This window comes from Nuphar pumila, chromosome 14 (genome assembly GCF_984573655.1).
Source record: "Nuphar pumila chromosome 14, dmNupPumi1.hap1.1, whole genome shotgun sequence".
In the NCBI taxonomy this organism is placed as follows: Eukaryota; Viridiplantae; Streptophyta; class Magnoliopsida; order Nymphaeales; family Nymphaeaceae; genus Nuphar; species Nuphar pumila.
This window is the reverse complement of record NC_143262.1, coordinates 73,193,704-73,207,744: the sequence shown is the minus strand read 5'-3', so window position 1 is coordinate 73,207,744 and position 14,041 is coordinate 73,193,704. Positions and strand designations below refer to the sequence as shown.

At 35.2% G+C, this 14,041-nt stretch overlaps 1 protein-coding gene across 1 annotated transcript in view; it reads left to right on the top strand.

Moving 5' to 3' along the window:
- Positions 1 to 14,041, top strand: part of LOC149816969 (putative UDP-N-acetylglucosamine--peptide N-acetylglucosaminyltransferase SPINDLY) — a 75,379-nt gene that overhangs the window by 36,918 nt on the left and 24,420 nt on the right. The window contains exon 11 of the mRNA XM_089987836.1: positions 11,999 to 12,197. Within this exon, the coding sequence (XP_089843962.1) occupies positions 11,999 to 12,197 (199 nt within the window). The remainder of the gene's footprint in view (positions 1 to 11,998; positions 12,198 to 14,041) is intronic.

Below are 14,041 nucleotides of genomic sequence, written 5' to 3'. Positions count from 1 at the left end.
ACTTGTTTTTTAATAGAAAGACATGAAGAAGGGAAGGTTTACTAGATTTTGTAAGAGAAAAAGCAATTCCAATAAAAACTCAGGCATTATCTGTATCATATTCATGTCGATGGATCATTTCCCAGGACCAGGCGAATTACATTGAATTGATAAAGCAAGAAAGGTACAAATATGGTAGGTTACGAGAGGTTGCTCTCCTAAACAGAGGAAAGTAAAAAACTAAATGGTGGAAACCGTTGAGAATGAAAATCTCACCATTGCAATTATGGTCCTTATGAGGCCAATACAACTCTGAACAATTCTTAATTCTCTTTGAATGTGAGCAAAGATGGGTGAGCAAACTGGACACGTGAAAGTCTTAATAATTAGTGTGGCTTTCAAAGTCATGTGCGGAGCAAGTTCAGCCTTTTTAATTATGTAAAAGATAAAATGACATTTCAAACTGTAAATGCTCAAGTTTTTCCTACCATTTGTATTATATTATATTTTCATATGAGAAATTTTAAAAATAATATCATAAAACATGAAAATAACAAAGAACATAAGAAAAAACAGCAAAGGGAAATGTTGAGAAATAAAGACTATTGAACTGCATAGGCACATGCACATGCACTTCGTACACTTAAGTATACATGTATGTCAAAAGTTGCTGCCAAAGCATTCATATTTCTTTGGCCTTTAACTCCTATGGTTTTGCTTTCACTCTTGCTTTTGGCTTCCATGTTTTCAACATTTCACTATTCATTTTATTTTGGTCCAAGGAATGAATTAGGTGCTCTTTCTGCCTTTTCCAACATTTTATTCTTCATTTTTTTGGCCAAGAATGAATTAGGTGGCTTAGTGTGATACCAGTCGTGCTTGTAACACCCCGAAATTTTAACCCAATTTTTTTTTAAACAGCGAAAACAACAAATACTATGAGGTTAAACATTCCGGAACATTACAGTGGAGAGCAAACCAACTCATTTATTTAATTTCATTTTCACATGAATAATAACATCAGGGTTTAATGACATGTTCTAATAAATAAAAAGGAAAACCAAAATATCCCGAGAACAGTAAATCCAAAGTCTCGATCGAAGCCTCATCTCGCAGTCGCCTATAACTCTATTCTTCACCTGAAAAATGATAAATTTATAGGAATTAGACTACAACTGTCTAAGTAGGAATTACTGTATTTTTTTTCTTGTAGGTATATCATGTGTCAAGTATGTGATGTGAGTGCCACGTGTGATTTTCAGCATATACAAGATTAAATAAAGAAACTACACAACAACAATAACATGTATATAATTTAATCTAACAACCACCACATTAGCATGAATAACATTTAGCTACACATCAACATGATTCAAATATCTCACATGTTACAATTTCTAAAGCATGTTAAAAGTACAAAACTATATTATGAAAGAGTTATGAAGCTATAAATCTAGCAATTTACTCAGTGTGATACTTAAAATGTTCTAATTAATGTTTATCTTTATTTATCCCGCGGGTACACGTGGGATGAATCACCCGTAACGGAAGAGAACATTCGGGGGTTTATTATTCATGGGTGTGTTATTAACCCAAACGTTTTAACCGAAACTGTAAATCCTAAGGGAGCGGCCAGTAACCGAGAGAACCTCCCATAGGCGAAAACCAAAACATGATGAATCTCTAACTTCTGCAGAAGAACAAAGAGCTACCACCTAGGATACATTGGTAGACCGGGTCCCCCCCAACTCCGAGGACTGGGGACCAACGAGTCACTTTAGCTCGAAACAGCTAAACACATGTTTTCGGAGTTTTGTACCACCTACCCTCTCCAAGGTAAGCCCGAATCTGAGTGGGTTAATCTTTTCATTTATTTAAATTACCCAAAGTAAATGGGCATTTCCCCAACTACCTCCTACTACCATAGTAGTAGGTCTCCAACCTTAGCCATTTTACCAAGGTATAAAACATCACATTTTTTTTCATATTGATTGCACAAACCCACTCAGAGTGCTCTGGTACCTTTAAACCAGTCAAACACAATTGCCCGGTGCCTTTAAACTAGTCAGACCCACAATATTTAAATTTAAGTTTCTCACCAGTTTTATTGTCATTGTGCACAAGTGAACAACCCAAGTACCTGCATTGGGTATTCAACCCATATTGCCCATTAGGCAGGGTTTCCCAAACGACCCATTTAGAACACATGGTAATGTAACCATGAAATCATACCCCAAACATGTCATAACTTGAGCATTCCAATATGAGAGTCCATTATATTTTCACAAAAAGAAAACTAATCAGAACATATTTAATGCTTTGCATTCAGCCACAAACAACATGCCCATACACAGTTCTTGACCCCCGAAAAACAATAGCATTTTAGCAACCTGTGTGAAACACAATAGCATGCAGGTGTGCTTTAAACAATTTACGCAAGACCTGATCATGTTACAAGACAAATCCTATAAAGGGATTCTAGATTTTATTTCATCTAATTTGCAAACTAGATTTTTCACGTAACATGCCACCTAAACCACAACTCGGTTACAAGTTTACATTCGAGAACACACCCTTCAGAGCATACATTCGACAATCAGCAGATCAATCTAATATGTACTGGCAAAATTTCAATGTTCCACCATATAAGAGCAATCTTTTCTTAAATAACCTATTGGCACACATTCAATGGCTGGAATAGCACTATGAAGATCATCCAAATGTAGAACACAAGCACATGATGTTTGTATTAGTATGTAAAAAGAAATAACATTTAAGTACAACAAATCTATGTAGAATCACAACATTTGCTGCTTATTTCATTTGCAGGAAATAAGATTTACAACTTATATCAATACTGTAGAACACAACACATGTTGGTATTCATATGCAGGAAGAATAACCATTCAAAGTATGTCAGAATACAGAACTCGACACATATTGCTGGTATTCATATGCAGGAATTAAGTAACAGATCATACAAGTAATGACTTGACATTGCAAATAATACAGAAAAACAATCTAGCCCAATAAAAAAAAACATGCAGACTACTAATCCGTTTTTTTGAAGGAAAGGAAGTAATAGTTTATATGTGGTCGAGAATATCTTTTATGCATTGACATGCACAAACACAACACATATTTGCATGATACCTGGAGATCACAAAAAAAATTGTTTAACCTGAACTATCAAATTCTTATACTAGTATACCATAACATTTATAATTCCATAAGTGCACAGAGTGTACTGAGAAGCAAAATATCAGTCATACGATGATGTTAATGTTACTGTAAAGGATGAGACATCTTAGGTTTAAGGTTTGGTTTGAATAAGAAACTTATATTCACGTAACTTTACAACTTATCATTAATAGAAGCAGCACTTCTAAAATTTAGGGAATACTAATAAGAGCATCACATCAGAAACTACCAGATGGATACCAAAAGAAAACTGAAATAAAACTATAAGTATTCACGTGTACGTGATTCACATTTTTTTTCTATAGTTCATAACAGGAATCAAAACCCTTCTGTCAGGAAAATCCAAAATCCGCAAAATTGCAAATTTGGGATTTCGGATTCCCTGCCTCCATTCACTCGGATTTTCATAGCTGCCGAAATCAACTCGGTTGCAAAAATCGAAAGGTACCCCCAAATCTCCCTTTCACTGAGTATTTTCGGCAACCACAAAACCGGAATCGAAAACCCTCAAAATAACAATTCGGGTTGCCATTCACGGAACCCACACACACATCTCTCGACAGATGGGAACCTTAAAGAAGAAAAACAGGAAATCCTACCTGTTTTGGCCCTCTAAAGGTGGCTTGTCATGAGGCGATGGTCGTCGGTTCCGATGGCCCTACCGCTTGCGACGACGGAAGGAAAGGTGGCTGTCGCGGGTGGAGGGTCGCCGACAACATCGGCTGTTGATTGTCGGGTTGTCAATAGGGATGGGAGCGAGAGAGGGAGAGAAAGAGAGAGAGAAAGAAGACAGAAACAAGGAGAAGAGGAGAGTGATAGGAAGAGAGTGGAGAGGGGATTTGTAGGAGGGTGGCCCCCGAAACGGAAGGACCGTTACCCCCACCCCGGCTGCTGCGCTACCCCTTTCCCCCAACCCCTTTCGCTTGCTGTGTTAGGGTTCAGAAATGAGCCCTAACGCAGTTTTATCGAGTACAGGTTCTTTTTTTTTTACTTAACGCACTAGGTGTGTGCGAGGAGTGGATCGATCGGGCTTGTGATCCGTGATCTTGCCGCAGTTTGGATCCGTGACTCAATGACTGTTTCGGTCTGCAGGTTGGATCCATATGGGTCTAGCTGTGGATCCAAATATATTTTATTGTTATATTATTTATTATTTTATTTTTCTAATACATGTGTATGATTTATATATATATATATATATATATATATATATATATATATATATATATATATATATATATATATATATATATATATATATATATATATATATATATATATATATGGACCCCCAATTGATAGGGATCCTGGTTTCGAAAATTTTCTCTTTATTACATGATTGAAACTATGGATCCAATTGATGTAATTTGGATCCAAACCTTCAGTAGATGAATATGGCTCCAAAATAAACTATTATAGATCCTATATAAAGTTTTCCCCTTTAAGATCTACTTATAAATTCGCAGATCCTCATAATAAGTTTTGGATCCAATATCAAATCTGACTATGATATCCAAGCTCCAATATCAAGGATCCGAACAAAAAATTAAAATTCTACTATTAGGTATTAATCTGGATCCAATTATCGAAGATCAGAATAGTATTTTGAGGATCAGACATCGAAGATCCGAACAAGACATCCGAGATCCAATTAGATAGAAAAATTAAAACAATGAAAGTATCCTTGTAGTAGCTTCTGAATATGAAATTCAAGTTTATTTATCTTATAAAATTCATGGTTATTACATCCTTTCCTCCTAAAAAGAATTTCGTCCTCGAAATTTCATTGCAGGATTTCCGTAGAGATCGTAGTCAGAGGGGATTAGTATCGACAAGGATGCACATATTTTTTGTGAGCTCCCAACATATATCCCAATATATAAGGATCTGGACAAGACACAATGTGTTTCTAAGAGGAGTTTGGAGCTAAAATTTGGTCTCGACAAAATTCATACATGATTTCTTTGATGGCAAAATCCGTACTAAATCACAGAAAGTCTTAACCTAAGATAGTTGGAGTGTATGCTCACTACTTCCTGCTGGTTTAGTCACGAATGATAGACACAACCTGCTATTCCTTTAGCTTGTTCTTAATTATTGAGTGAAGTTTCCTTTATTTTATCATAATTACATCGTTGTTTGTTGTCTTTGCTATTTCTAAGAGACTCTTTGTCCTGAATAACCTTCCACTTATTCTTATTTCTCAAGGCCTTGCACGGTTAGTTGTCTCCGATCGAGATTTCGCTCAAGGCGTAATTCTCTCACAGAATGGCTCATCTATCCACAAAAGACACAAACATGTCATTATATCGAGATCTAAAATTAATAATGATTTCTATAACTAAAGTCAAATCTATTGATCTATAACTGGCTGTATCAATCAATCTTGGCAAATTCTTCCAATTTACCATAACTCTTTATTAATTAAAGATTATCAAGATCCACGCCGGATCACCTGATCTGGAAAATGTACGACCTCACAAGGAATTACCTCTCTAGAGGGTATACCTGGTTTTGGACAATACATTTTCTCACAGGAATTCACCGTCTTTGCGGCTACCCACTCTTGAACAGTGTACTTTCTCACAGAGATCTAGCACTCTAGCCGGATTACCTGCTCTTGATTATACATACCCTCACAGATAATCTTTTGGAAAACAAATTCTCAACAGGTGCCAAAATAGTGATATATGCATCAATACAACTAATTGCTCTCATGGTCGATAGCCACCAATATGGGCACAAGCATATATATCGTTAATATGCATCACATCATTTCATATGACACTAAAAATCATGAAATCCACCTTTCATCAATAAGGTTCCATGAACCATAGTTCGCTATTAAACTTAAGCATATATCACATGCTTTCAAAATTTCATATCACGTGATATTCCAATCATATCATACACAAGCATATCCTCCTAAGCATCATATCATTGGCACCAGGAACATTGCATTTTTCAAATTTAACCTTGAAGCATGCGTAACCAAGGCATGAGTTCTATACAATGTGATTATGCATATACTAAGAGTCAACTAAACCTCAAGATACGTAACTTCTACGTAGTTCGAGTTATGCACATAGGATTCCAATCATGTATCTAAGACGTTCATATCATTTCATCATTTCATTAGCATTGCTAATTCTTACATCATATCACATTCAATTATTTTGAGGTGAAACACACACACATGTCCACTAAGAAATTTAGTCAGATATCCATGATACACACATAAATCATGCAATGCAAGTATGGTAGATCCATTCAGACAATCATAATACAATTATCTATAATGAAGCTATATAGGCATGATACATCATTCACCTAGTAGGTCAATACTAATGATCTGTAGGCGTGATAAGTCAACAATCTAAAAGTTAATCATTTGTAGGCGTGATGTGACATTCACCTAATAGGTCAAAATTAATCATGTGTAGGCGTGAATTCACTTATATACCATTATGAGCATCACAATAAAAAGAACAAGTAACATGATCAATAACAAAACAAAATAAATTATACTCACAGAGCGCTTGCAGGGTGTGGCACAACCGTGATCTTTGATTTATTGTTCCCAGACTCTGATACCATAACTATAACGCCTCGAAATTTTAACCCATTTATTTTAAACAACGGAAACAACAAATACTATGAGGTTAAACATTTCGGAACATTACAGTGGAGAGCAAACCAAATCATTTATTTAATTTCATTTTCACACGAATAATAACATCAGGGTTTAATGACATGTTCTAATCAATAAAAAGGAAAACCAAAATATCCCGGGAACAGTAAATCCAAAGTTTCGATCGAAGCCTCATCCCGCAGTCGCCTATAACTCTATTCTTCACCTGAAAAATGATAAATTTATAGGAATTAGACTACAACTGTCTAAGTAGGAATTACTGTATTTTTTTTCTTGTAGGTATATCACGTGTCAAGTATGTGATGTGAGTGCCACGTGTGATTTTCAGCATATACAAGATTAAATAAAGAAACTACACAACAACAATAACATGTATATAATTTAATCTAACAACCACCACATTAGCATGAATAACATTTAGCTACACATCAACATGATTCAAATATCTCACATGTTACAATTTCTAAAGCATGTTAAAAGTACAAAACTATATTCTGAAAGAGTTATGAAGCTATAAATCTAGCAATTTACTCAGTGTGATACCTAAAATGTTCTAATTAATGTTTATCTTTATTTATCCCGCGGGTACACGCAGGTCGAATCACCCGTAACGGAAGAGAACATTCGGGGGTTTATTGTTCATGGGTGTGTTAATAACCCGAACGTTCTAACCAAAACTGTAAATCCTAGGGGAGCGACCAGTGACCGAGTGAACCTCCCAAAACCCAAAACCAAAACATGATGCATCCCTAACTTTTACAGAAGAACAAAGAGCTACCACCTAGGATACATTGGTAGTCCGGGTCCCCCCCAACTCCGAGGACTGGGGACCAACGAGTCACTTTAGCTCGAAACAGCTAAACACATGTTTTCGGAGTTTTGTACCACCTACCCTCTCCAAGGTAAGCCCGAATCTGAGTGGGTTAATCTTTTCATTTATTTAAATTACCCAAAGTAAATGGGCATTTCCCCAACTACCTCCTACTACCATAGTAGTAGGTCCCCAACCTTAGCCATTTTACCAAGGTATAAAACATCACATTTTTTTTTCATATTGATTGCACAAACCCACCCAGAATGCTCTGGTACCTTTAAACCAGTCAAGCACGATTGCCCGGTGCCTTTAAACTAGTCAGACCCACAATATTTAAATTTAAGTTTCTCACCAGTTTTATTGTCATTGTGCACAAGTGAACAACCCAAGTACCTGCATTGGGTATTCAACCCATATTGCCCATTAGGCAAGGTTTCCCAAACGACCCATTTAGAACACGTGGTAATGTAACCATGGAATCATACCCCAAACATGTCATAACTTGAGCATTCCAATATGAGAGTCCATTATATTTTCACAAAAAGAAAACTAATCAGAACATACTTAATGCTTTGCATTCAGCCACAAACAGCATGCCCATACGCAGTTCTTGACCCCCGAAAAACAATAGCATTTTAGCAACCTGTGTGAAACATAATAGCATGCAGGTGTGCTTTAAACAATTTACGCAGGACCTGATCATGTTACAAGGCAAATCCTATAAAGGGATTCTAGATTTTATTTCATCTAATTTGCAAACTAGATTTTTCACGTAACATGCCACCTAAACCACAACTCGGTTACAAGTTTACATTCGAGAACACACCTTTAGAGCATACATTTGACAACCAGCAGATCAATCTAATATGTACTGGCAAAATTTCAATGTTCCACCATATAAGAGCAATCTTTTCTTAAATAACCTATTGGCACACATTCAATGGCTGGAATAGCACTATGAAGATCATCCAAATGTAGAACACAAGCACATGATGTTTGTATTAGTATGTAAAAAGAAATAACATTTAAGTACAACAAATCTATGTAGAATCACAACATTTGCTGCTTATTTCATTTGCAGGAAATAAGATTTACAACTTATATCAATACTGTAGAACACAACACATGTTGGTATTCATATGCAGGAAGAATAACCATTCAAAGTATGTCAGAATACAGAACTCGACACATATTGCTGGTATTCATATGCAGGAATTAAGTAACAGATCATACAAGTAATGACTTGACATTGCAAATAATACAGAAAAACAATCTAGCCCAATAAAAAAAACATGCAGACTACTAATCCTTTTTTTTTTTTGAAGGAAAGGAAGCTATAGTTCATATGTGGGTGAGAATATCTTTTATGCATTGACATGCACATACACAACACATATTTGCATGATACCTTGAGATCACAAACAAAAATTGTTTAACTTGAACTACCAAATTCTTATACTAGTGTACCATAACATTTATAATTCAATAAGTGCATAGAGTGCACTGAGAAGCAAAATATCAGTCATACGATGATGTTAATGTTACTGTAAAGGATGAAACATCTTAGGTTTAAGGTTTGGTTTGAATAAGAAACTTATATTCACGTAACTTTACAACTTATCATTGATAGAGGCAACACTTCTAAAATTCAGGGAATACTAATAAGACCATCACATCAGAAACTACCAGATGGATACCAAAAGAAAATTGAAATAAAACTATAATATGAACTGCATTACTGTTCATGGGTTTAAGTCTACAAGTATTCACGTGTACGCGATTCACATTTTTTTTTCTATAGTTCATAACAAGTATCAAAACCCTTCTGTCAGGAAAATCCAAAATCCCCAAAATTGCAGATTTGGGATTTCAGATTCCCTGCCTCCATTCACTCGGATTTTCATAGCTGCCGAAATCGACTCGGTTGCAAAAATCGAAAGGTACCCCTCAAATCTCCTTTTCATTGAGTATTTCCGGCAACCACAAAACCGGAATCGAAAACCCTCAAAATAACAATTCGGGTTGCCATTCACGGAACCCACACACACATCTCTCAATAGATGGGAACCCTAAAGAAGAAAAACATGAAATCCTACCTGTTCTGGCGCTCTAAAGGTGGCTTGTCATGAGGCGATGGTCGCCGGTTCCGATGGCCCTATCGCTTGCGACGACGAAAGGAAAGCTGGCTGCCGCGGATGGAGGGTCGCCGACGACATCGGTTGTTGATTGTCGAGAGAGAGAGAGAGAGAGAGAGAGAGAGAGAGAGAGAGAGAGAGAGAGAGGACTTGTAGGAGGGTGGCCCCCGAAACGGAAGGGCTGTTACCCCCACCTCGGCGACTGCGCTACCCCTTTCCCCTTGCCCTTTTCGCTTGCTGTGTTAGGGTTCAGAAATGATCCCTAATGCAGTTTTATCGAGTACGGGTTCTTTTTTTTTTACTTAACGCACTAGGTGTGTGCGAGGCGTGGATTGATCGGGTCTGTTACCCGTGATCCAGCCGCCGTTTGGATTCGTGACTCAATGGATGTTTGGGTCTGCAGGTTGGATCCATATGGGTCTAGCTGTGGATCCAAATATATTTTATTGTTATATTATTTATTATTTTATTTTTCTAATACATGTGTATGATATTATATATATATGGACCCCCAATTGATAGGGATCTTGGTTCCAAAAATTTTCTCTTTATTACATGATTGAAACTATGGATCCAAATGATGTAATTTGGATCCAAACCTTCAGTAGATGAATATGGCTCCAAAATAAACTATTATGGATCCTATATAAAGTTTTCCCCCTTTAAGATCTATTTATAAATTCGCAGATCCACATAATAAGTTTTGGATCCAATATCAAATCTAACCATGATATCGAATCTCCAATATCAAGGATCCGAACCAAAAATTAAAATTCTACTATTAGGTATTTATCTGGGTCCAATTATTGAAGATCCAAATAGTATTTTAAGGATCCGACATCGAAGATCCGAACAGGACATTCGAGATCCAATTAGATAGAAAAATTAAAACAATGAAAGTATCCTTGTAGCAGCTTCTGAATATGAAATTCAAGTTTATTTATCTCATAAAATTCACGGTTATTACAGTGCTGTTCAAAGAACCCAACCTGATCTGCCTCCCGACCCAACCCATGTTAATTCACGGTCATGTATGGATTTGACAGGTGTAGACCCATTTATGTTTTAGATCTGGTTTGGATTTAGGTAGTACATACTTGAAACCTACCTGACCTATTACTAAGCTTGAATTTACCCAATCCTGATAAAAAGCTATGTACAGGTGTGCCTATATTATATTCACCTATATCGTTCAAGGTATTATCTCCTATGTACAGGTATGTCTGTATTATAGCCACCTATATCGTTCAAGGTATTATCTCGGCAAGGGTATTTCTCAGAGAGATTTTTGAAAGTTGATAAATCTCGGCAAATGTTGGGAGTTTAAAAAATAAAAATATAAATAATAACTAAAAAAAAATAAGTTTTGCATTATTTTTCTTCCAAAAATATAAAGGTTTTAAAAATATAAAAGAAACAAAAAGCAGGAAATGCAAACTTGAAATATAAAAAAAGTTTCTTTTTCCCAAATATATCGTGATATTTTGAAAATATCATGAGATATTACCTTTATTATCATCTACCTTGAAATAGCCAATATTAATGCTTTATTTTCAAAATATTGTTGATATCGGTGACACTGGTATATATTCAATGGTAAAACCATTATATAAATTATTATCATCCTTCATTACATAGTGGAGTGATAAATAAAATGATAATATAGGAATTTATATACAGTTCCATATTTCTTTAATCATTTTGGATTTTGAAATTGGATGTTTTGGCCCTAATGGCCTAAACATGTGATTGGAGAAGACATGAAGAACATAATAGTTCTTCAGATCTATCATGATTCATGAACAAAAAGGTAGTTTGATCCTGCTATTAAATGTTATCATACTTGTAAAATATGATTAACCAAAAACTTGATGGGCTGGCCCAACCCAAGACGGACCTGAGTTTTGACTTTGAGTTGCCTGAACACAGATGGGTTATGTACATTTCTAGGCCTTTCATACTTAGTAAATGTTAAGTGAGCCAACAAAACCTAATTCATTCTTAGGTTTACCTCAACACGACCCAACCTGATCCATTGCCGGCCCAATCGTTGAGGATAAGCATATGAAATATTTGAATATAATATTGGTAATCTTGTGGTGTGTTGCATGGTGGTTAAAATAAGTCAATTCTTTTAAATGGTCATAGGGATCGATGTTACCTCGTTATTGCCTTTCTCTTTTGAATAGTCCTTGTGATGCACATGATTTCTTACAGGGAATGGGGCAGGCGGTTTGCGAGGTTATATTCACAATATACTTCTTGGGACAACCCAAAAGATTTTGGGCGGCCACTTGTTATTGGATATGTGTCTCCTGACTACTTTACTCATTCAGTCTCATATTTCATAGAAGCACCTCTTTTGTACCATGATTATACAAATTACAGGGTGGTTGTGTACTCTGCTGTTGTTAAGGTAAAAATCCTCCTCCTCATTTCACTTAAGTGTTATAAGCGATATATCTTCTTTGATGTATTATGCATGCATACATGTGTTTGCTTGCATAATGTTTGTTTCTCAGTGCCTCACGGACTTTTATGGTGGATAATGTGACTTTGTTAAAACCAGTGCCTAGGCAACCTAGGTGCAGCCCCACCACCTAGGCTATTGCTCATGGGCGGTGGAGCCCTATTTTTCTCCTAGCCCGCCTAGGCGGCCAGGACAATCATGTATTTTTTTTATTAACTATGTTGACTAGGTTTGGAATAGTCCAAACCTGGTCAACTGTCTATTAGGGCAACTATAAAAAGGAAAGGGCTACATCCTTCCCCTTTTTGCTCTCTTTCTCTCTCTCTCCAATAGCAACAAGGAGGAGGAGACTACCAGGTACATTTTTTCCCTTTTCTTCTTTTTTTTCCTTCTTCCATTTTCTTTCTTTCTTTTTTTTCTTCTGTCTGCCCTCTCGCCCTCCACCCTCTTCATTTTTTCTTCTACTTCTTTTTTCCTTTTTTCTTTCTTTTTCATCTTTTTTTTCCTTCTTCTTCCCATTATTTTTTTTTTTCGTTTTTTTTATCCTCTTCTTTTTCTTCCTCCTCTGACCTCACGCCTTCCACCCTCTTTTTTTATCCTTTTTCCTCTCTTTTTCTTCCTTTTCCCCCTTTCTTTTCTTCCACTTTTTTCTTCTTCTTCCCTTTTCTTTTCTTTTTCTACTTTTTTTTTCTTTCTTTCACATTTTCTTCTTCTTCCTCCTCTCACCCGTCCACTCGGTTATTTATTTATATCTATCTAGCTATCTATATATTCTGATTTCATTTATATAATCTTCTTCTCAGATATATGGTATATAATTTATACTGTATATATGTGTCTGTGTTTTTCACACACACACACACACACACACATATATATATATATATATATATATATATTCTGTGTTTTCACAGGTATATAATCAGTGTTTTCAGTTATATTATATAATCTGTTTCTCAGTATTATAATACATTATATATAATCTGTTTCTCTGTATCTTTTTTCACATGTATATAATATATGTTTATTTATATTAGTTATTATATGTATTTTTCATGTTACATGCATCTGTAATATATATGTCTTTTCGCAGTATTATAATACATTATATTATAATCTGTTTCTCTGTATCTTTTTTCACATGTATATAATATATGTTTGTTTATATTAGTTATTATATGCGTTTTTTATGTTACATGCATCTGTAATATATATATATACACACACACACACACACTATTTTTATTCATAATTGTCTGTTTTTGTCATAGTTGCTTCATTCATAATTGTCTTTTTAATAATTTATTTGCTTCATTCATAATTGTCTGTTTTTTATATTATATTTGCTTCACTCATAATTGTTTGTTCTTATTTTATATTTGCTTCATTCATAATTGTTTTTTTATGTCATATTTGCTTCAATTATAGCTGTTTGTTTTTATGTTATAGTTACTTCATTCATAATTGTTTCTGTTCATGTTCAATGCTATGCAATTATACAAAGTTTGCGATATGTTATATTGGAATACACACTTATACTTCATTCATGGTCACAATCACAATTGTTTCTGCTTGTTACTTAAATTTAACAATTTATTGTGATATTCTTACTTTTTTAATGTTTTTTTGGGTCCTGCCTAGTCTGACTAGGCTCCGCCTAGCGCTTTTGACAAGTATGTGAGAACTGAAATATATTGTTTTCTTTCTGCGGAAATTGTAAAGTTATATTTCATGCATCTTAACAAGCATTATAAAAAAATTGTATGTTATTTTCGTAAATAAGGTCACGT